A 23,541-nucleotide genomic window follows, 5' to 3' on the forward strand; every position below is an offset into this window, starting at 1 on the left:
CTATTATGGCTGTGATATAACTTCAGCCTTGCTACCTTCAATTACGTTAGGCCTTTGTGATTTGTGGAAGTTTTTTTTTTGTTATTTGTGTGGGAAGGTTTTTTTCTAAGTAAGAGTGTGTGAATTTTTTGTTAGGAAAGTTTATGAGTGTGTGAAGAAATTTTGTGATAAAAATGCATGGATATGTTTTTATTATGAATGGTTAGGAGTGTGTGAAGTTTTGTGAAAAACATGCATGAAGACACCAAAGAAAATGAACCCCTTGACAAAAATGTAAAGTTGTCTTAGCTGTTGTTTATGACCCTTGACAAAAATGTAAAGTTGTCTTATGTTGACAGAATGCTGTCTGTCAAATTAAGCGATCCGCTGTCTTAGCTGTTGTTTATGACCCACTTAATTCGGATCTGAGTTACTCAGATTTATCCCTAGCTTAATTTTCATAAATCTGCATATTCACTTTTGTAGTTAAGAAATTTGGTTTTATTATTGTTTTGAATGAATCTCATCTGATACTACTCAAAACTGCTGTAGTTGCCCCCATCTGGTATGGAATGTTATTAGATATTTATTATGGCTCCTTTATATTTATAAGATAAATTTTAAAACCTATTACGGAAATGCAACATTAATATATCCTGTAATATTTTTATGTAAACTTAAAAATATAATTTCTTGTAATGAATAGCTCAAACTATTAAACCATTTGAATTAGTCTGAAATACTGCCATGTATAATTTACAATATTAACAGAGAAAGATTTTTTTCTACATATAAGATTATGTAAGCAAAATTTGTACTTTTCACTGGTGCATTTTTGGTAATGTTGTTTACATTTGCATTTGTGTCTTGTGTTGTACCTTTGTGTGTATGTGAGATGTAAATGAATCGTAGTGATCGTTTCTCCATGGATGAAACGTTCATGCTATTGAACACAGTTGGCCTCTAGCCTGTATTCCGCAGATCTGTCAGCTGGAAGAGCCGATCATTTCCACACTAGCTTGAAATACGAATCTGCCAAAATATAATTTGTAACTGTCAAATAACTTTGGTGGGTGTGATTGGAAGGTAGAAGTGTTAAATGTAAGGAAAAAATCAAAATACACTTCTTCAAATAGCCCTTCTTGCTGCATTTCAGAAATTGAAAGCATATGGTTGCCTGTTATTTGTACCGACCATAAAGGCCATTAACATTGATATAAAAAGATGGTTTGTGCGCTATTGAAACCTCAGTACAAATCACAATTCCTAATCTGTTATTTTGCCCTTATTTTGAAGACTTGGCAGGAGTGTGGAGATTTTGACAGGCTTTGTTAAGACCTGTTCATTGTGGCCTGGCCCTCCGTGTACCTTTCAGTAAGTAGTTGCCAAAATTCAGAAAGCAGTGGACAACAAGAGCTGGTTCTGTCTTTCTGGAGCCTCTGATGTTTTTTTTTTGCAGCACTCCTTCATTTATTTTTTTATTTCGATACAAAATAGGTCAAAATTTTCTGCATGATGAGCAACACATGCCTTGAAAGATTCATGCTTTTTTGCTCTTCATGTCTGATACATGTCGCAAATGCAAAATGACTAAGGGTTTAACTGCTAATTCTTACTGAAACAAGTCCAGCAGAGGGAATACACAAAATGATGGCGATAAATGTTATAAACTGAGGCACATTTAGAATAGTTTCAGTATTATTACCAACCATGCTGGATATCATAGCCTCCTGGTTCATATCTGCTTAGTCAGAACTGGTATAATCGCTTACATGTGGCCTTTCTCTCCTGATCTGTACATATGGAAAGCTATCCTTTGATTTTTTTTTCTTTCTGTGATTTCTTTTTTTTCTCTCATCTCACTCAAATTCATCTGGATTGTTGGGTTATTATTCTCTGACATGAGAGTGATATTTGATACAGTCAGTCTAAATTGCTTTCATTTCCAATATAGAAGTTATATAGAATGTAGAAAGAGGAGGTGGGAGGAAATGTTTAAGATTATGAATCTTGTGTGGGAGGTTTTTTGTTAGACTTTAGACATTGGAAAGTGCATGTAGTCCCATGAGTGTCTTGCACTGCCCTCTATTGGTTTGTTTTACAACAGTGAATATTTGATCCACCCCCTAACCCCATTTCCTCTTCCTTTCCCCCCACACTCTCACTGATCAGCACTATCAAGCATAGTACAGTAAGAGAACTGAGGCCAGACAGCTTAATTCGAGCCAGATCTTTGTAGTAAATCAGTGGTCCGCATCAGAGGCACAGAGCCATCATACTGTGTAAATTATGGAGACAGTCATGGTTGATGATGATAACGTAGTGTTGGATCCAATCTGCACCATGTCTGTCTACAGATTGGATGCACCATGTTAATTTACTGAGGGTTTTCTACTGTCTTATTCTTCACAGACCACCCCTATATGTGATGTATTTGGTTGCATTGTGAAGTAGTGTGAAAAGACTGCAGTAGCCACTACAGATGTGATTACAAGAAAGAAATCGGAAATCTTGGCAGTAGGGTGGCAGTCCAATACCAAATCGAAAATAAACTAAAATGTGTAACAATAACACACTTTCTGCTCAAACAGCCATTCACATTTTTGTGGTCACTATGGTGTTTATGAAATGACGTCACAATGCCACATTTAAAAACAAACAAACAAACAAAAACATTTTTTTTTTTTTTTTTTTTCATTTAAATATGGACCAAACCATGCCAGCCCAGAAAAGGTAACTAAATATTGACTGAAAATGTTTTCATTCTTTATCATTTTTACCAATTACTTTCTTTTTTAGATAATATAAATTAAAATGTAAATTGTTTTTGTTATGGTCTCAAATTTGATATTGAGAATTGTGAAATTTGTACAGATATTTTAGTATTTTGACAAGCCTGATCTGCAGTAAAATGTCTGAGACCACATTAAAAATACAAGATTCAAAATCTAATTTCAAGCTGTAAGCAAATAGAAGTTTTAAGTTTTAGAAAGAAATGTAAGTAAACATTATGATGTAAAATGAATAGGACATTTCACATTCTATATTAATTCTAGATTATTAATCAAATAAATGTCCATGTGAATTCCTTTAATGGAGGACAAACCAAATATTAAGAAATTCTAAATGAATTGACGTCTTTATTTTTATATTCAAAATTTAATTTGCTGAAATTGTTATGCTAATATAAAAAAATTTATTTCCTACAAATTCATAATAGAAGCATTTTCATTGTAATGGTCTCATACTTTTAGATCTAACTGTATGTTTGAAGCAGCCTGAGTTCTGGCTTCAGATTTCAAACCTCAAAGATTGAATATTGTGTGTATTTCCCAGAGGAAGTGTGTATCATGGTATTTGTTTGCATTTATAGGTATATGAGAGTGTGTGATTCATTTTAAATTCGTAAGTCATCCCGTCTACAATATTTTTATTATTCTTTGAGGTCATATGGGAACAATTACAAACAAAATATGCAGGAAGGGGCAAAAGCCATATTTTTATGAATTGCTTCAGCATTTAGTGGAAGACCTAATGCTGCAATTATTGTACAATAAAGCAAAGACTGAGGTCAAAGAACCAGCAAACCAAACTATACTCTGTAAATCTTGACAGTCACTGGCCAAGTTGCATGGCAGAGCTGGATTTAAAAAATGAAGAAACATTCAAATTTACAGATTTAATGAGACCTCAGATGATAAATGAGCTGCGGTCGGATTCCTGAATGACAGAAAGATCGGCTGAGCCTTTTTTCCCTGTTCAAAAAAGGTTTTAAATCATGAAGAAAACTGTTCTAAATTAAATGTAACCTGTCTTTTGTGTATGCCTGCACTCATATATCAATGTGGTGAGTCACTGTGTAATTGAAACGAGTAGGTCAAGCCTGTGACACATAACTCTGTGCTTTGACCCACTGACTGCCTTTGGATCTCTTCTACAAAGCAAACGAGCTTTAAAGTGAAAAAAAAAATGCATGTATTGCTATGTATACAGCAATCTCAAAGAAAAGTGTGATTATGTGGACAATCTCTTTAGTTTATTTCTTCTCAGGGCTTTTTTTCAATGATAAATTTCATTCATTTCTAAAAAATCGTGGTCTGGGGACCTAGATTGGACTGAATGGGCACTATTGCATCTGCGATTACATTTATATTTATTACTTTAGTTATTTCATTTCATTTTCATATATATTCTAAGTCTCCCTTATTTTCCTAAAGTTGCCAGACTCACATTTAGAGGGCTTATTGTTAATTTGGGTGTAGCAGAATTGGTGTTTTTTTTCTAGATTATTTTTTTTATTTTTTTTTTTATATATTAATGTTTAATCCGTTTCTTCTCCAGATATTTTGCTGTTGGGTCCTTTAAACAGCTCTGTTTTGTTCCAGTATTTGGTGGTTTTCTCATTCATTCCTTCTTCTGTTTCAGGTTTTGCAGTTTGTGCAGTTACATTTTCTGACATCTTGCCAATGCTCAAATGTTCTTAGTTTCTCTGTCTGTGCTGTGCTTGTGCTCTGGCGTGGTAGTTTGGAATGGTAATAATACTAATTTCACCAGGGGCACTCTTTCCTGGGGGAAACTTAAAGGCCATGAGATCATATTTTGAGATCTCGGTCCAGTTTAGACATCAAACGCACAGGCCTGCATGTTCTCAGGCGAGGCTGTAATCCGATTTTGAAAATATACCTAATGTCTGCTTTAATGAGCTTACTAGAGTGCCCCATACCCCCTGTGAAAATATTCTAACTGCCTATGAAATACAAGAATTGAACCATCAAACCCTTGTTAAAGCACTCAGAGCTCAGGGGATGATACAGTGCGGTGGAAGCACAGGGCCATTATGTGTTCTGGCTGGTTTTGCAGAAACGGTGGGCCACGACAGGCCTGGGAGGATGGAACAGCGGTGTTTGTAAATACCATTCCAATTATCGGTAATGCATCAGTAATAGGAAACAGATGAACGTTTATTTAATTTGTCAGGAAGGTAAAATTAAGAAGAGCAAGGCTTAGAGTCATGGAGCTGTGCTGAGTCCGTATGGTTCTCTTGCGCCAGTGCGTTTGTGTTATTCTTGTTGATATTTTAAGGTCATAATCAAACATTCAGCTGGTCAGGAAATGCCGGGGGTTGACTTACTCTGTCTAATTAGATTTCTGACTATTTTCCACTTCTCCTTAATGAAGCATACAACCGAGACAGAATAAATCTTTTTAAATGTTAGATTTTTTTAAAGTAATTTATTTAAATCTCAATCCAATTAGACATGTAAACAGTCTAATACCATTTTTTTTTTTTTTTGGAAATTATTTCCTGAGGCTTAAATATTCACATGGATCTTAGTTACAGCCATATAAATGTGCACAGCACCATTTTTGGGTATGGAGTACAGAACATAGAAGTTTAGATACATAAAATCCTCTTATAAACATTGTTTTTTTCAGTGCAAGTGAGAGAGATTCTATCATAATACACTGTTGCATTTCACAACCCACATTTAAAAAAAGGCTTTGACTTTTGTGGCAAAAGCAACAAGCACTTGGCTGAACGCGTTGACCACTGATTCTCATAAAAGCTTGAAAGAGTGAAGCCACGAAAGATTCAGATGGTCTGTTGTTCAGCTGAGTACTCAGTGTTTGACAGTAGTGCTCTTAAGCATCACTCAGCAATTATATATAATGATATATGGCAAGTATAACTGAAATATGTCAGGCACCATCATCCCTATATTATGTATTTCTCAATATCTCTCATGGATTTGCTTATGTACACGTGTACAATGAGCGTGTTAAGCACTCTAGAGGTCTTTCCACAGCAGCGTGTTCTCATTATAAATCCTTTGTGGTCAGGTTAGTGCATTAGTTTAAAATGCCTTAAAGCAATGTCTGTGATTGTACATTGCCATTTATCCATATATAAATGGACAGCAGCAGAATACTAGTACATGATGTCCCTCTAGGCATGCAAGTGCAGCTCCTATCTCTTTGAATAGGGAAACATCAAATTCTCCAAAACTGTTTGCCAAGCTTACGATTAAATTTCATATTTGAAATCACTAGTGAAATCTGACAACAACTGTCTCATAAACATTGTTTCTTTTGCTCCAATAGCGTTAAAAAAGCTTTTTTCCTGGCTAGACCAGCCAGTGTGTAGTCCTAAGTGCATGTCTCAGAATTTCTATAGCAACCGGGACTTCTAACGGCAGCTGCAGTGACGCGATAACTTTACCGATTAGCGACCGGCTCTTTTATTCAGAAGGAGGGCCTTCCTTCGATGGAGTGGCCATATTGAGCATTGCATTTTACCCCATTTAAAACTATACGAGTGACACATCTTGGGTATTCTATAGTCTCTGGGTACAGTCAAACAAAAACCCATGTTTGTATTTGTTTTTGCATTTAGCAGTATGTTTAGAAGTTAAAGAAAATCATAAACACTGTGAACCTGCTTTCAGATAAACTGGTTGAATTTAATTAATTCAAAATCTAATTTATTCTAATTAGATTAGAATTAATTAAACTGAAGAATAGAATACATATTTAAAAATATATATAAATGAACTGTATTAATTTTATTCCTTTGAAAGCCAGGAATTGTACTTCTAGGCTAACCCAATGCATTGTTTAAAAGTCAGTTGTTGAAAGCTCAAAATTGACACTGTACCCAGATCAGCTGTAAAGGACACATTTGTTTCAATTGCAGAAGTCTGTATTGTCTATGTTTCCAAGGCCTGTCATTTCTCTTTTCGGTCAGTGAATCCACACGGACAGATGCTGGCAGACTGCAGTGACCTGTGAAGGTCTGGTTGTTGGCTATTTTTCACGTGCTCTGGTTTTAAAGAATGACTGCTCTCTTTGTTTCTGAGCTCTGTTTGATTCAAAGCAACTTTCCCAATCATGTTAGGCAGAAATAGACAGAAAACAAAGAGAGTTTGAGGGGAAATTCTGTTGCACATCACACAAGGACAATAGCCTTTAATGCAAAAGTCCATGACAATTGGCAGTGGTTTTCGAAACTGGTTGAACTTGATCCCATAATTTAGTCTCACCATAAACACACTGAATTAAAGGCAGATTTGGTCTTTGAAGTGCGATCGAAAAACCAGTGTTTTATTTTGGTCCTTCCAAACAGAATTCAGCCTGTAACATGAAGTGCTTGCGCAGAGGAGGTCTCTTTCGCTATGTTTATGGTTTGCTCTGGGAAAATGGCTCACTGGATAGCTTGTGACACAGTAGTCAATCTCAGTCGCTTTTTTGTTGTACTTCATTTAGGAAGGCCGGTATGATCACAGTGACTTGATTTGTTTTACAGTGACTTTTATGTGTACATAAACATATGTGATTATTGTTTCACTAAGTGATTTTTCTTTTGAGATCACATACTACTGACTGCTTGTTTGTAATTCAGCTAGAAATTACAAAATATTGTTGCTGTTGTTTTTTGCATTTTTTTTAATCAGTAATGGTGCAGTATGTTAAAAAACTATTGTTGGAGTTGGTAAGTTTTTTTTTATTGTTTTTGAAAGGTGTCTCCAATGCTTACCAAGGCTTTTAAAATAACTTAAAAATGTAAAATCTGTATATAATAAAAACTAAAGACAATCACAATAGATAAAGTTTTTATTTATATATATATATATATATATATATATATATATATATATATAAATAACGTTTCATCACAACTTCTCTATACAGCTGTCCTTCCAGGACAGCCAGAAACCTAGGAGTTGTGATGGATCATCAGTTAAGCTTCACAGACAACATTGCTACAACGACCCGTCCTGCAGATTTGCCTTATACAACATTAGGAAGATTAAACCCTTCCTGTCAGAGCAAGCCACCCAACTTCTTGTCCAGGCTCTTGTTCTCTCCAGACTGGACTATTGTAATGCTCTCCTGGCGGGCCTTCCTGCATGTACTATCAAGCCTCTACAACAGATCCAGAATGCAGCAGCGAGGGTTGTCTTCAATGAGCCAAAAACAGCTCACGTTACTCTTCTCCTCATTAGGTTACACTGGCTACCAGTAGCCGCTCGCATCAAATTCAAGGTACTGATGCTTGCCTACAAGATGACCACTGGCACGGCACCAACATACCTAAGCTCACTAGTTCAATCTTGACGAAATGGTCGCAATATATATTTGAACTTCACTGGCTGATTCATCTCTGGGATAGGTGAAGCCTCCTTTAACTTACCTTCACCCACTGCTTTTTTATCTCCTTTCCCCTAGAGATGTTGAGATCACTTCCTTCCCTGGCAGGATCTCAGAAATCACACCTCTGAATGTGTTTTGAAGGATGGCACAAGAGATGGAAAGAGGGAGCAATAAGAGCGAGAGAGTTCCAGGCTTTAGATCTTCTGCCAGTGCAGTAACACCTTGGCACAACTTTCCATCTCTCTGTTTTCTCTCTAATTCACTCTCTCTTTCTCTCATATACTTTTTTTTCCTAGAGCATATGACCAATGTGGCATAGAAAACCACCAAAACACCTATTCTGCTTGCTGCTTTGATATAGTAGGCCTAATATTAAAGCATGTTATCACATTTGGTTTATAATAAGTTATCATAAGATTAGGAAAGGTCATGAAGTATCAAACCAATATTAAGTATGTTTTAAGTTAGCAAAAGGACCTTGGGGTCTCCCAGACATCAAACATGAACATGAGGCTTAAATGTTAAGATATTCTGAAAGAACCAGAGACTAACTTCACTCAGCATGATGAGGTTATCCCTGTTTTCTCTGATGGCTTTATGTTGTTGACTGTGGAGCTAAGACTTTCTTTAAAACTCAGATTACTGTCCTTCCTCTCATTACTGAAAACAGATGTGGAAATAATGAATCGGTTGCTATCAGAGAGTAATGCGCTTCCATCGAAGAGATGATGTATGATATATTTCCTGTGAGTCATAGCAAAGAGGCTTAGCATCAATTGGAATTTAACCAAAGGAAGAAAGATGTGAGTAAACAAATTAACAGACAAAGTCGGAGATGAGAATAAGTCATCTTGTGTAGTTGTGCTGAAGCCTGAAACGAAGCCCAGAGTCTCAGCGGGAGTATCGGCCTACTGAGTGGACTGGAGCTCAATGCTGAGAGCCATCCGTCACACTCCATGCCTAGGGACTTCCACATTTCCCTGGGTAAAATATCACAACCCTGCAAGGGCTGGAGAACTCCAGCAGGAGCATCAGATCTTTGGCCAAGAAGGCTCTAGTTTGGTATTCAGTGTCAAGCTGAAAAGTAATCTCACTGTTAAAATGCGTCATTTGGATGCGTAAATGGCACCAGGATGTGATGTTCTAACTTAATTTCCTCTAGAAGTTACTGCAAAGAATGCAGCTGGAGACCAACTGAGCTGTTGCAGTACTTAAAAGTATCTCAGTATCAAAGAGCTGTCTCTAGAAGGTTTGAATGTTTTTAGGGTCTTTTTGGTTTCTCAGACTACGTACACCACCTTTCAAAAGTTTAGGGTCAGTGTGATGATTAATATTAATATTTGATAATATTGTTTATATTTAAAATTGTTTTTATTCTGCAAAGATACATTAAATTAATCAAAACTGACAGTAAAGACTTTTATAATCTTACAAAAGATTTTGAATAAATGCTGTTAATTTCTATTCATTCTATTCTGAAAAAAAAAATTCTGAATGTTCATGTGACACTGAAGACTGGAAACTCAGCATTGCCATGACAGTAATTAATTACATTTTAAAACATATTAAAATAACAGTTATTTTAAATTGTAATAATATTTCACAATATTAGAGTTTTTACAGTGTTTTATCAAATAAATTAGCCTTGGTGAGCAGATTCTTAAAAAAAAAAAAAATTACCAACTTTTAAAGGGTTATATACAGTAGATTCCCTGAACATTTTCGTTCTGTGACATCTGTTGACACCTTTATGTAATGTTACCTTTGCACTGGGCATCGTTTATCCCATTAGCTCCTTGGGTGTTAGTACCCAAGGCGACTTTGCCTCATAAACGACACTTGTTCTTCCAATAAACTGCTGAAGCCAATATGAGGGGCCGCGACTTCTTCACGAAAAATTTTGTCACCACTGTATGGGGCCGGATACAAAACCTGCTTTCTGTATAGCAGTGTTGGAGTGTGTGTTTTTCATATATAAGTCCAGCGTATGGCTTTCATGTTTGTCTGAGAGTGCTAGTGTATGCGTGTTAGATTCAGTGGGGCTGGCATAGATTGTGGAAAAGCTCTTCCCTCGCCATACTCCACTGTACACGTACCACTAGCACCATCCCGTGCCATTGCATCTGGAAATTATTTACCAATGAGAGAGGAAAAGGGGGAGTTGTGAATGGAAAAAAACAGCGGTTGCATAGGGGGAATTGAAAAAGGGTTTGAAAGAGTTCACCAAAAACTGAAAATTCAGTCGTCATTTAATCATTTTAAGCCCATATGACTTTCTTTCTAACATGAAAAACAAAATATCCACCATCAAAGTAATCCACATGACTCATATGCTTTATTTCAAGTCTTCTGAAGCCATATGAAGTATTTTCTTCACATAAATGTAGCACAAAAGATGATGTTTGGAAGAATGTTCTTTGTCCTTACAATAAAAAAAATTGGACACTCTGACTTTTAATGTTTATTCATTGTGCATTTTTCAGAATATCTTCTTTTGTGTTCCACAGAGAAAAGCAAGTCATACTGGATGAGTAAATGCTGACAGAATTTTCAATTTTGGTTGCACTATCCCGTTAAGACTAATTATTTGACATTTTGGGTTTATCAGTTTTTTTTGTTTGTTTGTTTGTTTGTTATACATATCACTAATTGAGAAGAATCATTTTAGATTTGTATTCATGAAACAATAGCATGAATCTAACTCAAAAAGAGGTTACCATCCACCTACCTTCCATCCATCTTTTCTGTCTCAATGGCAACAAGAAGGATGTCCTGTGTAATTGGCTCAGGAAACTGGGACTCTGCAAGCTTCAGAAAACCCTCTAAGGGCAGAAAACACATGAAAATGCAGTAACAAACTGTTGCTGCGCTCATCCATCAGACATAATGTGACTCAATGCAATCATTACATGATAAAGATGATGCAACGGTAGTTGTAGATTGTCAGCTGTGTACATCGGAGTGGCCGTGACTGTTGATTTTCTGCTTGATTTATGTATGTGTTAAATAGAGCGTAGGCTCTGAGCTCTCAACCCTCTCAGGCTTAGCCTGTCAGGCTGAGTTTTACACAAACACATCAGCCATGTGCTTTGGTCATCATAATTACAAGATTCATATAAACACAGAAATGCTCCAAAATAATTGATGTCTTTATTGGACTGTAAAATTGTAGTTAAAATAATTTGTTCTGGATTTAATTTGTATCAGATGAGAGACGTTGCAGGCTTTCAGCATGTTTATAGCACATCAGGCTGTTTAACATGTTTTTATAGCATTATCTAAAGGCATTTCCTCATTGAGCCCAAAGACCACATTTGCCAAGGGGTGCCTGCTGTTGCTTAAGTCTCATTTGTCATTTAATAACTGAAATATTTCACTACATGAAGTGTGTCGGATTTTGTTTGGCACATTTTATGCTTTCTTTATGTGTGTATTTGTATATATAATCATTGCATATTATCTGAGAGAAAAAGGTTGTTTCTCAGCAATAGCTCATTCATTGTTCGTAGAATTGTGAAATGAATCAATATAGGATATATATAAGAGAAGAATTAAGAATTTTATTAAGAATTTTGCCTGCTCATTTTCCCTGTTTTTACATTTAGATTTTATTTGCAATCACCTAACACTCAAAGTTAATCTTTAAAATTATCTCAGAATCAGTATCCATTTTTCATACTGTACATTATAATGTTGTGATGCCTAAATTCAGTTGTCACATATAAAATTATTGATTTTGGTGTTTAATTTAGTGTTTTATTTATTTAAACAAAATAATATAGATTTATACACTACTGTTCAGATGCATTTTTTACAAAAGCCTCTTATGCTGTTTAAGACTGCATTTATTTGAACTTTTTTTAGGATTCTTTGATAAATAGAAAATTCAAAAGAATTTTTTGTAACAATGTAAAAGTCTTTACTGTCACTTCTGATCAATTTAATGATTCCTTGCTGAATAGAAGTATTAGTTTCTTAAAAAAAATGTTACTGACCACACACTTTTGAATGGTAGTGTAATATTGGACATTTGTTGGTTATTGGCCTTGACATTAAAAATTATTATTTTATTATTTTGTATTGGCCTATTGAAATTCTGGAATAGTAACATCAGATTAGTTATTTTTTTCTCAAATGAAATGCAGCACAGTATAGCAAAATCTCCATTTGCTCTTCATTTAATCTAATGGATGTTTAGGAGAAACAATTGAGCTTATAAAGAGATCTCAATTGTTAGCACAAAAAGAAAACAAGAGATGAAATCATTTATGACTTTGTCTTTTGGCACTCTGCGTCGTCTACCCATATTACATTACAATCCTTACTTCATTTGTCAGTGCAGTATTCCACAAAAAAATGTTGGATACTGATAAGACATGAGTGAAGTGAAACAGCATTTGTGTCTCCACACCGGGTGCCATGGCAACGTTAAGCTGTCTACAGTAAATGCAAATGAGACACAGAGCTCTTCATAAATACATTCCTGCATAGAAACAAGAGCGACCCTGGCTTCATTAGATGCACTTCATTGCAAACTCTGCATTTTTTCTATAGCTGTTCTGTTGGATTTTTAGGAGATTGTAATCATAGCAAGATGAATTTGATTAATAAGTCTTGGATTTAAATGAACTGTGAGTCTGGGAAATATCACAGGACCTGCTGACTGAGTTTCTGTGTTTGTTGCTCATTGTCTTTATACCTAGTTATTATTATGATTAATGGCTTTTAGTAATGATTAATATATACTTACATTCCTAATTTCTAACCAGAACTCCATATCACTTGTACAGTTTGTCATCTGGTATTACTTTTATGGCAGACAGATCCCTTCATTTGCATTTTTTCGCCATGTGTAATCCTTTAAACGACTGTTTCAAAGCCAGTTCCCATTAACTTGCTCATAATGTCAAAGGACTCAATAAGAGTCAGTCAGTCAGCACTGTCAGTGAATGGAGACTGTATGCATATGAACCTCAGTACAGCACACAGAAGCTCACTGTCTATGGCCTTCTCATGTCAGACCCCTGCCCCGTCAAACAGCGACAGAAAGACAGAGTCCAGACGCCGATGTGTCTTTACAAACATGTCAAGCCTCCCATTTTCCCCCCACAACGGAAAACCTCAGACCTGCAGAACCCTCGCTGACAGACTGAGAAACGCAATCACACTAGTTTTCGGGCGCAGACAGCAAGCACTAGGGAAACAACCAGGACAGAACAGTATTGCATTTATGGAATCCAGTCTCACTGCCTCTAACAAAGCTGAATGCATTTGTTGGTAAGACTGAATCCAGATTTTAAAGAATAGGGTTTCGCTTACTTTTAAATTGGTGTGTGAGCTCCAAATGAGTTTTTAGTTGTCTCCAGTTGTCAATCCCAGTTGTCCTAGTCTTTGAAGTTTTGTCTGCCATGCTTTTTGTGCATGTGAAACTTCCCTTTGTAATTAAATCAGCCATATCCAGCTTCATTTATTTAAGCCATCTATTGGTTTGTGCTATTTTGTGCATTAATTTTTCATGTAATGGAAACAAAGTTTTGAAGCTTGAATTGTGAACCACAGGAACAGAATTCACATGCTCCCACCATAGATACATGCTGTATAGCATGAGGACCTTAATGATTTTTTTTTTTATTTAATTTTTTTGAGAAATAGTGAATCTGTCTCCACAGCTTGTTGATGTATATGTTGGTTGGGTTTCGAGGAGACTGTTGTTAGTATCCCAGTCCAGAATTTCTCAGTGACAGCTGATACAGGACACCTCCTGAAAATAACCCTGAAACATCCTGAGTCTTACTAAAGCGCATTCTGCTGAGTTAAGAGCCATACTGCCCTCCTATGGTTAAACTCATTATGATAATGAGCATTATGCTTAGTTAAGAGCCATACTGCCCTCCTATGGTTAAACTCATTAACAAATAAACAAATAAATGTGCATATTTAACACACACAGAGCAGTGAACACACACACACACTGTGAACACACAATGCAGTGGGCAGCCATTTTAAAGCAGTTGTTCGATGCTACCAGGGCACCTAAGTCGTGGTATTGAAGGTGGAGAGAGAACTGTACATGCACTTTTAACCCACAATTTTGACTCGAAGAACCCTCGATTGGGAGTCCGACTCTCTAACCAGGGCTTCCCCTTTTTTTTTGATAAAACCTCCTATGGTTAAACTCATTAACAAATAAACAAATAAATGTGCATATTTACAAGTAAATCTCTAATCTAAATCTCTAGGTTTGTGTTATTCATATATATACAAGACAAGATATTAAATGCATAATTTTTAAATATGTAATCTACCATTCAAAGTTTTGGGGTTGGTAAGATTTTTAAATACTTTTGAAAGAAGTCTCTTATGCTCACCAGGGCTGCATTTATTTGATTAAAAAATACAATTAAAAACAGTAGTGTTGACAAATATTATTACATTTTAAAATTGCTATATTTCTATTTAAATATATTTTCAAATGTAATTTATTCCTGAGATTGCAAAGCTGAATTTTCAGCTGCCAAAGTCTTTAATGTCACATGATCCTTCAGAAATCATTCTAAAATGCTGAAACATTTCTTATTATTATCAATGCTAAAAACAGTTTTGCAGTGTTTATATGAAATACAATATATATATTGTAACATTATAAATGACTTAAGTGTTACTTAAGTTGACGAATTTAATCTGTCCTTGCTGGCGCCCAGATATAGTTGACCCAGAAACAAACTGACAGCATTAGTGCAGATTCACATTCATACTGAAGCTCACAGCAAAAATGGTTTGAGAGAAACTTGAGAAACAGGTTTAATTTTAGTAAACATTGTCAGATAAAGAATGACAGTTGAGAATCCAGTTGAATCTAGTTGAATGGAATGAGCAGTCAGTGATTTTTAGCACGTAAGCCTCCTTTTCTCCCTCTGTCTTATTTTATTATCTGGATCAGTTAACACATCAACTATGTCCGTAATCCTTATAGTTAATACTTCTGGTGGCCGTTTAAGTAAAAAGACCCCCCCCCCCTCCAATGTCATTTTGACACCCCTCCTTCTGCACACACCACTTTCAGGAGGAGGACCCTCAGTGTGTCACTTACAGTTCATGCAGTTCATGTTGATGTTGTAGTTCTAGTATTAGAAAACCTACTACATCTTATTTGGCCTGTTTTAGATATCTTTAATTGCATTTAATAAGAGTGTGTGATTTGGGTAGTATGGCACAGGTATGAGGGGTCTGAGAACCCCAACGTGACGAAAGCGGTCATGTTTAACGGCTACCGTACTATTTCACAGCACCTCAATGACCTGAAGAAGGAGAACTTCAGCCTCAAGCTTCGCATCTACTTCCTTGAGGAGCGTTTTCAGCAGAAATTTGATGACAGCAGCAGTGAGAATGTCCATCGCAGGGTGAGTGTGACTGGGCTACTGTGAATTAAGCTGTTGACATAACTGATGCATGGAATCTGATGCAAAGTTTAACAATAATGAAATGCAAATACATGAAAAGGCAAAAACTGTAAAAGGTAACAAGCAAAGATTTCAAAAAAATTGTTTGGCCAACAAATATTAATAGAATAAATACAATAAATGTATAAAATTTGAATTGTGATAACTATCTCTAAATTACCCCTGTATTAGTACAATTTCTTTCTGTTGGGGTGAAAAAAAGCTTTTGCACAAGTATATTCTAGTACTCCAGCATTTGTTTTGCTGGCTTGGCAAATGAAAAGGCCTTAAATAGCCTGCAGACTGCCAGCCATCTATACATTTGCAGTACACAACAACTGCAGCCTGGAAATGTGGTTCTGTTTAAATAAACAACATTAATATGGATCAGCAGTCGCTGCAGCTGTCACAAACTGACTATCAGCACTGAAAAAAACTGGATTATGGGTAGAGTAGTACACTGGATGACTGGTTGGGTCTGGTTACTGTGAGGAAGTAAAGGTTAGACTGTCTGGCAGCTGTTGTCAATATAGTATATCAATATGGAACAGAAAAAGAAGAGTGTATCACTATGTTTACTTCTTTTTGTTCCATGTAGAGTGACATAGAGGTCCAAACACATTGAAATATCTGATTATGAAACCGAAACATTTGACTCAAATTGTTATACTGGTACTTTGTAATGAAAATATATACATTAAATGCTAAAAATGCAAAATAGAAGTATTTTCACTAATTATCCCAGAACTTTGGACCCCACTCTATATTTATGCATCACATGTCAGTTTATACATGGAGGCCCATTATTCCTATGGTGCATGGTTATAATATTTATGAATGAAGCATTTGTGTTGTAATTTGATTCATTTTGATTAATTAGATGAATGTGTGTTTATGCACAATTGGACTTAAAATAGCACTGCTTAGTTGGTAACTGAAGTTTGTTTGTGCAGACAAAGCCCAAAGAGGCAGTGTCAAAGCTAGGTTATTTCTGTGTCTGACCTTTTCAAATGAACCTGATGAAACAAATATTAGTCCCACTAACCCATATAGGCTACACAAATTAAAAACAACTGATACATGGCAGCTGAGTGCTATCATTCATCAAACACAGTTTTACTGGCAAACATCCCCAAGGGTTTTAATGGGATGAGTATGTATCATTTCAAAAAAAAAAAAAAAAACTATACACACAAAGTACTAGGCACTGATCTCATGCCAGCTAGATTGAGTATCTGGTGGTGAGAGTTTAAAAAAGTCTCTGTTGCTGGCCTGGTGCATTGTGGGAAGGGAAAAGTAGAGAGGTCAGGTTTGAGTGCGTGTCAGAGAGAGTGAAACAGCAGGTGGTTGGTGTCTCTTGTTCTATTTTAAGGTCTCCCTAAATAATACTTTTGAGATTTGTGATTTTAAGTTTTTGAATTTAATTTTTAATTAATCACTGAAATGAGCATGTCAACTCTGTAATTTAGGGAATCCTGTTTTTTTTTTTTTTTAGATAAAAGTATTATCTTTCCTATTTTTACCCAAAATAGGGTGTTGTGAGCAGTACACACGACTATTTAATTTCATACTGGAAGCCGGAGGGCGCCCTTGCGCAGAAACTCCACATATGCACAGTAGAAGTAATGCTCCAGGAAATCACTGATATGGACAGAGGTATCCAGTGATCGCTGTAGCTGAATAAAACACAGATAGAGAAATATTGACTGAGGAAACCTGAAGACAATAAACACGCGATTGCACAAAATACATGGTCTGTGTTCTTCAAGCAATCTTGGGTATTTTCATAAGAATAAAGTATATTTATAATGCAATGGTAATCGACATAGCCTTTATCACTGTATAGAATGCTATAAAATAGTATGATTTCTGCCTTATTCTGTGATACGAAACCACATCTGATCTCAAAAATAAGTTATTTGAAACCTGTTATGAAGTTAATATGGAGAAAAAGCACGTCAATAAATAATATCTTTGTTGGACAACAGGTTTGTAAACGACTCATACACATGTAAAACTGTATTGCACACGTGCTACTGTAGTACATTTACTCAAGGCTCAGACTGATTTTTGTCGCACTGTACAGTGTTATCCCAAACCCGTTCCAGATTGTAGAAGGAGCTGCTCAATTTCACGTCCGCATTCCTTCACATCACTCCACACAGTCGCACACAGAAATGTGTCATCAACTAGACTTTATCGTTATTATCGTGGGGAAGACTAATTTTTTACCGTGGGGAGAATTTTTTTACCGGTATATCGCAAACGATAAGATATCGCCCATCCCTATCTTGTTCTATTTTAAGGTCTGCTGCACGTGCAGAGAGCTCACGCTGAGCTCTGCAGACTCAGCAGAGAAGATCTGTGAAATATTTACAACTTTCTTTTTAATATTTTTAATGTAGCATATAAATAACTGGTGGGTATCTTCAGAAAAAAGTCTGTTGGGTAAAAATAGTATAGCATGAATTTCTAATGGAATATTTATTATAGTTTATTATAATTGAACAGAAATAGAGAAAGGAAATTTTGGAAATCACAGTTTTGAAAGAAATATATGCAAAAGCACAAGAAATTAGTTTTCTCCAGATCCTGCATTATAGACCTAGTTTGTTTATTGTTAGAGAGTAAAGTGTGATTGCAATGACTTTTTAAAATAATCCCTTTGTTTTTCAGAACATTGAGCTGAAGGTTGAGGTGGAAAGCTTGAAACAAGAACTCCAGGAAAGACAGGAACAGCTTGATAATGCACTGTAAGTATTAAACACTAATATACTGCTTATATCTTTATTTGCTGTTGACAAATTCTTTGTCTGTTACAATTAGTCTAAATTCACAGCAGAATATGGCTGAGTGCTAAATCCAGTTACATTTACACATTTCATTTATAATTCAAAGTGTAAATGAAATGACTCCCTTAAATTTTTGAGTCTCACTTTTTGAGAGCTGTTGTAGAAGCAGTATAGACCTCTTAGTAAATAAGGTTGTCAGTCCCAAACACTGACCATGTGAACGTAAACTTTTAGTTGTAAAGCTAGAAAAAATATAAAATAATTATATTTAAGTATTTAGTTCTAACTGATATTGACTCTATTGACTCTATTGACTCTGAATATCATTATGTCTCTATGCAATTAAGAGTGCAGATGTGAAGCCAAAATGAAACAAAAGTCTGTGTTCTGTGAATCTGCTATCAGCATAAGTGCTTCTCAAAGGCATGTACAACTTATCTTGCTGACCTGCCAAATGCAAAAGGCTAGAGCCCTTTGCACATGGTCCTGTAACACTTTTTGCTGATGAAGAAGCTATTTAAGCTCCTTTTTAGACCATTCAAAAGTTTTGAGTCAGTAAGATTTTTCTATTTTAATATTTAAAATATGATTTATTCCTGTGATGGCTTCAGTGTCACATGATCCTTCAGAAATCATTCTAATATGCTGATTTAGTGCTCAAGAAACATTTCTAATTATCGATGTTGAAAACATTTGTGCTGCTTAATATGTGGATATTTTTGATTACTGTTTTTGTGGAATTTATTTGAAATAGACATTACTTCTAAAAATGTAAAAGTCTTTACTGTCAGTTTTGAATTTAATGCATTCTTGCTGAATAAAAGTGTCAGTTACCCCGAACTTTTGAACAGTAGACAAGAGCTTATTCATTCTCAGTAAAACACACAATGAGCAACTCAATCCTCATGTAAGTTTCGTGCTTGACTTTTTCTTGTACGGTCGGGTGGAAGTATGTCAGTAATGTCTAAATATACAGTAGGATCCATTGGCCTTCAACCTATAAATCACCTATAAACGAGACCCCATACCTATGTATTATTCTTCAGGTGACATCATTTTTCTGTTGAAGGGCCGGTTGCTATGTGTCATTTCCATTACACAATCTGTTCAGTTCTGATGATGTGTGTGCCAGTGACCTGAGTCTTAGCCATCAAGCAAAAATTCCCCTCATAATTTCTCCTTATGTTTTCCTCATAGCTTTCTCTAAGCCATTGTTCCGAGCCTCAAAACTAACATTTGATTCTCTGAGGACTAAAAAAACAAGCAGAACTGAACTATATCACCAGGTTAACTACTTACACTAACTGATGTAGTGGCTGACCGGGACAATCACTCAGATCGCTCGTTGCAGTAATGGATGACCTGGCGCGGTGCAGTCAAAAACCCAGAGGTGCCATTTGCTCAGGATCAAACAATTACAGCAGGGTCAGTGCCGCAGCCATCATCACGTTCAAAAACATCTCCGTTGCAATGCAGCAACGGAGTCTGGAAAAGCCGTTACGAGGTCCTCAAGAGGGTTCTAGAGCACTGCGCTGAGTGAACGGCTCTTATTGACACTCCAGAATACTTAAAGTGTCAGAGTAACACCCTTCACACACACAAAGACCTGCTAAACACATCCCAGAGGAGACGTGAGCAAAGATTGTTATGACTCACCTTTGTGACTCACTTCTTTTGCTTCAGTACTCTTTGGAGGATTGAAAAATGAAATTAAACTCTTTTACAGAGTCTGAAAGGTATGTACTTAGGGGAAAAGATTAAATAAATCAAACATGACACCTAGCAGTAATTTCTCTTTTGACTTTTTTCCCCCAAAAAAATATTTTAAATATAGGTTTTGCATCAGTTATTTTTAGAATTATAAATTATAATTATCTAGAATTTTTGAATGAAATCATTTAAACATTATTTAAATTTTATAATGAATTTATAAAATTTATTGGATTTATTATAATTACTATAAACTTACATTATCAAATAATAAGCACCAGAAAAATTACTGATAGTAAATAGAATAATTATTGTCTTGAGCTAGTCAGAAACTTTGTTAATTTATAGGAACAGTCTAAAGGCCTGTTTACATGCTGCATCTTTTGCCCGCTCAAGTTCATTATTTCAAATGTAGACGTGTGGCAGTCACACTCATTATAGAAGCAACGTGGTTGTTTTTTTACAGCGCAGCGAGATGAAAACATCTCATCTTTTCAGAATGCCGAAAACACACCCCAGGTCATGTGACAAGAACCATCCAATCAGCTTGACCCTTTCCTTAACAACAATGAAAGTTCAGCCAATGAGGAGGAATCATAGCTGTACAGGGAAACCCATTTTTAAATTAATCTAGTAGCAGAGATTCCACAAGCATGAATTCACTTAACATTTGTGCTATTTTAAGTGCTGCATTTCACTGTTAACTCCTGCGTCCACTAAGCAATCTCAGTGCAGTTTAACAGTTCCACTTAATGTAAATCAAGTAACTGACATTTATTTATTTTAGTGCAAACACACTTCCTTTCTATGTTACTAAGACTTATTATAGATTCAGTGCTGATTGCCTTCCACAGTTTTGTTTAAAAAAATTTGATAGTGTACATTTCAATTGATAATGGAAGACGTATTTCATTGATTTAGCCTTTTAGTTAACTTTGAGACAAATCCACAATGGCACAGGCAGCTTTCAGACTAAAAGCGTTGGTTTCCCATTTGTATCGATAGATTTGTTTTGACACATTCTTTCCAAATTGTTCACTATAGTTTTTTGTTTGTATTCTGTCACTTTACAGAACCACAGCAGAAGGTCTGACCAATCAGAATGAGGTCGAGGTGCAGCGTCGCTGTGAGGAGCGGCAGCAGGAGATCGGACACATGCAAGAGATTCTGGAGACCAAGATCCAGCTTCTGCAGGAGGTGCACATTTTGTTCCAATGCACAATAAACTGACCTCATTACAGTCTACATTTACAGCACTCAATTTTGCTGTTCTTGTTTACGTACTCTTGTGTGTGTCTTCGTAAAAGCATCCAAGACCGACAGAACTGTCCACTTTTTTCAGGAGGCTCAACTGGCAAGAAGTGAAGCAGAAAAAATGGCTTCTTTGGCAGATTCAGAGTCCCAGCGCTGTTTGGCCCTTGAAAGGAGGATGATGATGGAAATGCAGGGGGGAAATGAAAGCTTATCTGTCATGGCACAACATGAAGAGATGGCTAAGAAAGACAGGTAAACATTTCAGTACCAACATTCAAAAAAACTGAATAAGCTACAGCTGATTCAGAAACTGTACTGAATGTTATTCTGAGATTTCTGAATGACAAATAAAAAACAATCTCTGATGCCTTTCCTCTTTGTTTCTGTTAGGTTGATAGAGGAACTGAATGAAACTCTATGCAGGAGAGAGCAAGAAGCAGCTGATCTGAGTGCACAGAGGGATGCCGTTACTGTAAAACTAAATCAGCTGGAAGAGCAAGTGCAGAACCTCAACATTTCCCTCCAGCAGAAAGAGAAAGATGAACAGGTAGCGTGTATAGGATCTCATCCATCAAAATGCACAAATAGATTTCAGGTGGCCCTGATAATGAGTAACCTTTTTGAAATGTGTCACCCCTGCAGCAGCCAGTGTGGCACAGTATAATGCTTTTGGGCAAATAGCATACACACTCAAACTTGCACACACATCAGTGTGTGTTATATGTGATTGTGCATGCAATATCTGTCTCTGCTGTTCTCCTCAATGTGGTTAAAATCCAGCAGCTAACTAGGTCACTTTGGCCTCTGGCCCCTATTCAACCCCTAAAGGGAAAGTGGCTTCAGATATCAGACTGTATTTATAAACACATACACATACAGTCATGCCATTGGAAATAGGTCATGGCACCATGGCACATGCAGGAGTGATTCAATGCTTCTCCCAGATTAGTATATTTACAGTGTGGGTATAAATCACATACACAGGGAGATTTATATTAACTTTGCCTTAGATCATATGCAAACTGAGACGTATAAAATTGTTAAAGCCTGTGTGTAGATAAACGTGTTTAACACTGTATAAACAATTAATCAAATTAACTAAAACATGGAAACTGACACAAATGCAAAATAAATTGTGAGGCCATGTAAAGCCTGCTCTATCATATTTGATACACAAATTTCTAAATGATCAAAACGTTCAAAACTTTACTAAAAGGCCTTTTAGTTTGATTCTAAAAACATCCACCTGTAGGTTGTCCACCACTCGTCTTTGTGCTGTGAAATCTTTACTGATTTCTATAAAGTAATGCAAGAAAAACTTTTATATTGTTAGTAATATTTGAATGGGCCCGTTTCTAGCCATTTTGAGGCCCTAGGCGAAATATTTATTGGTTACATTATTACATACAAAATAACATAAAACTGAATGTAAAGAGTCAAATCTTAAAAAGCAACAATGCTGTTACTGATATTTATTGTAATCCTTACTAACAAAATATTTATTGGTTACATTATTACATACAAAATAACATATATAATATATATATATCAAAAATATATATATAAAAAAAAACTTTGGAAATGTATTAATATTTATGATGCATATCCAAATCATATTTGTATACAGTGGCGGTTTCTCCATTAGGGCTATTGGGCGACGCACCACCAAAGCGTTTTTTCTTTCAACCACAGTGTTACGCTAGCATTCAATATTCTAAACTGTTTGTTCTGCCTCTAAATAGTCCAATCAGTGTCAAGTCGCGTTTTGTGTAGTACCGCCCCTTTTTGGGTGATTTCTGTCAGACTGAGAATCGCCCCGAGTGCTCTCATTGACTTCCATTCAAAAGTCATTTTTTTCGAACTGCAGGCACTGCAATCTCAATGAGTTCCGGGAGGGCTCGCACTAACGTGCTTTCGTCATCATGCGTAACCTTAACTTGTGCAAGAACTGGTGGGAACAGTGGCATCCAATAATATTTAAAAACTTTTTAATTTAAACAACAAGGGAATATTTTAATATTTTTTAAAAAAATTAAAAACTGCTTTAATATCTTTATCAAATGTGAAAAACTAGGAAAAAAAAAAAACAGAGAAAGACGGGGACAGCTAAGGTTGAACTTGGTCAACATCATGGCGAACGTTACCTCAGCCTAGATGAAGTGAGTAATGTACTGTAAGTAAGCAGTGTAATGTAAGGGAGCAATGTAATGTAATGT

General features: G+C 35.9%; 1 protein-coding gene across 1 annotated transcript in view; it reads left to right on the forward strand.

Moving 5' to 3' along the window:
* LOC109066150 (myomegalin-like) overlaps nucleotides 1–23,541 on the forward strand; it is a 62,874-nt gene that overhangs the window by 6,780 nt on the left and 32,553 nt on the right. The window contains 5 exon segments of the mRNA XM_042778331.1: nucleotides 15,417–15,530; nucleotides 18,246–18,322; nucleotides 21,145–21,268; nucleotides 21,414–21,577; nucleotides 21,716–21,872. Coding sequence (XP_042634265.1) covers nucleotides 15,417–15,530; nucleotides 18,246–18,322; nucleotides 21,145–21,268; nucleotides 21,414–21,577; nucleotides 21,716–21,872 — 636 coding nt within the window.

Source organism: Cyprinus carpio, chromosome A20 (genome assembly GCF_018340385.1).
Source record: "Cyprinus carpio isolate SPL01 chromosome A20, ASM1834038v1, whole genome shotgun sequence".
Classification (NCBI taxonomy): Eukaryota; Metazoa; Chordata; class Actinopteri; order Cypriniformes; family Cyprinidae; genus Cyprinus; species Cyprinus carpio.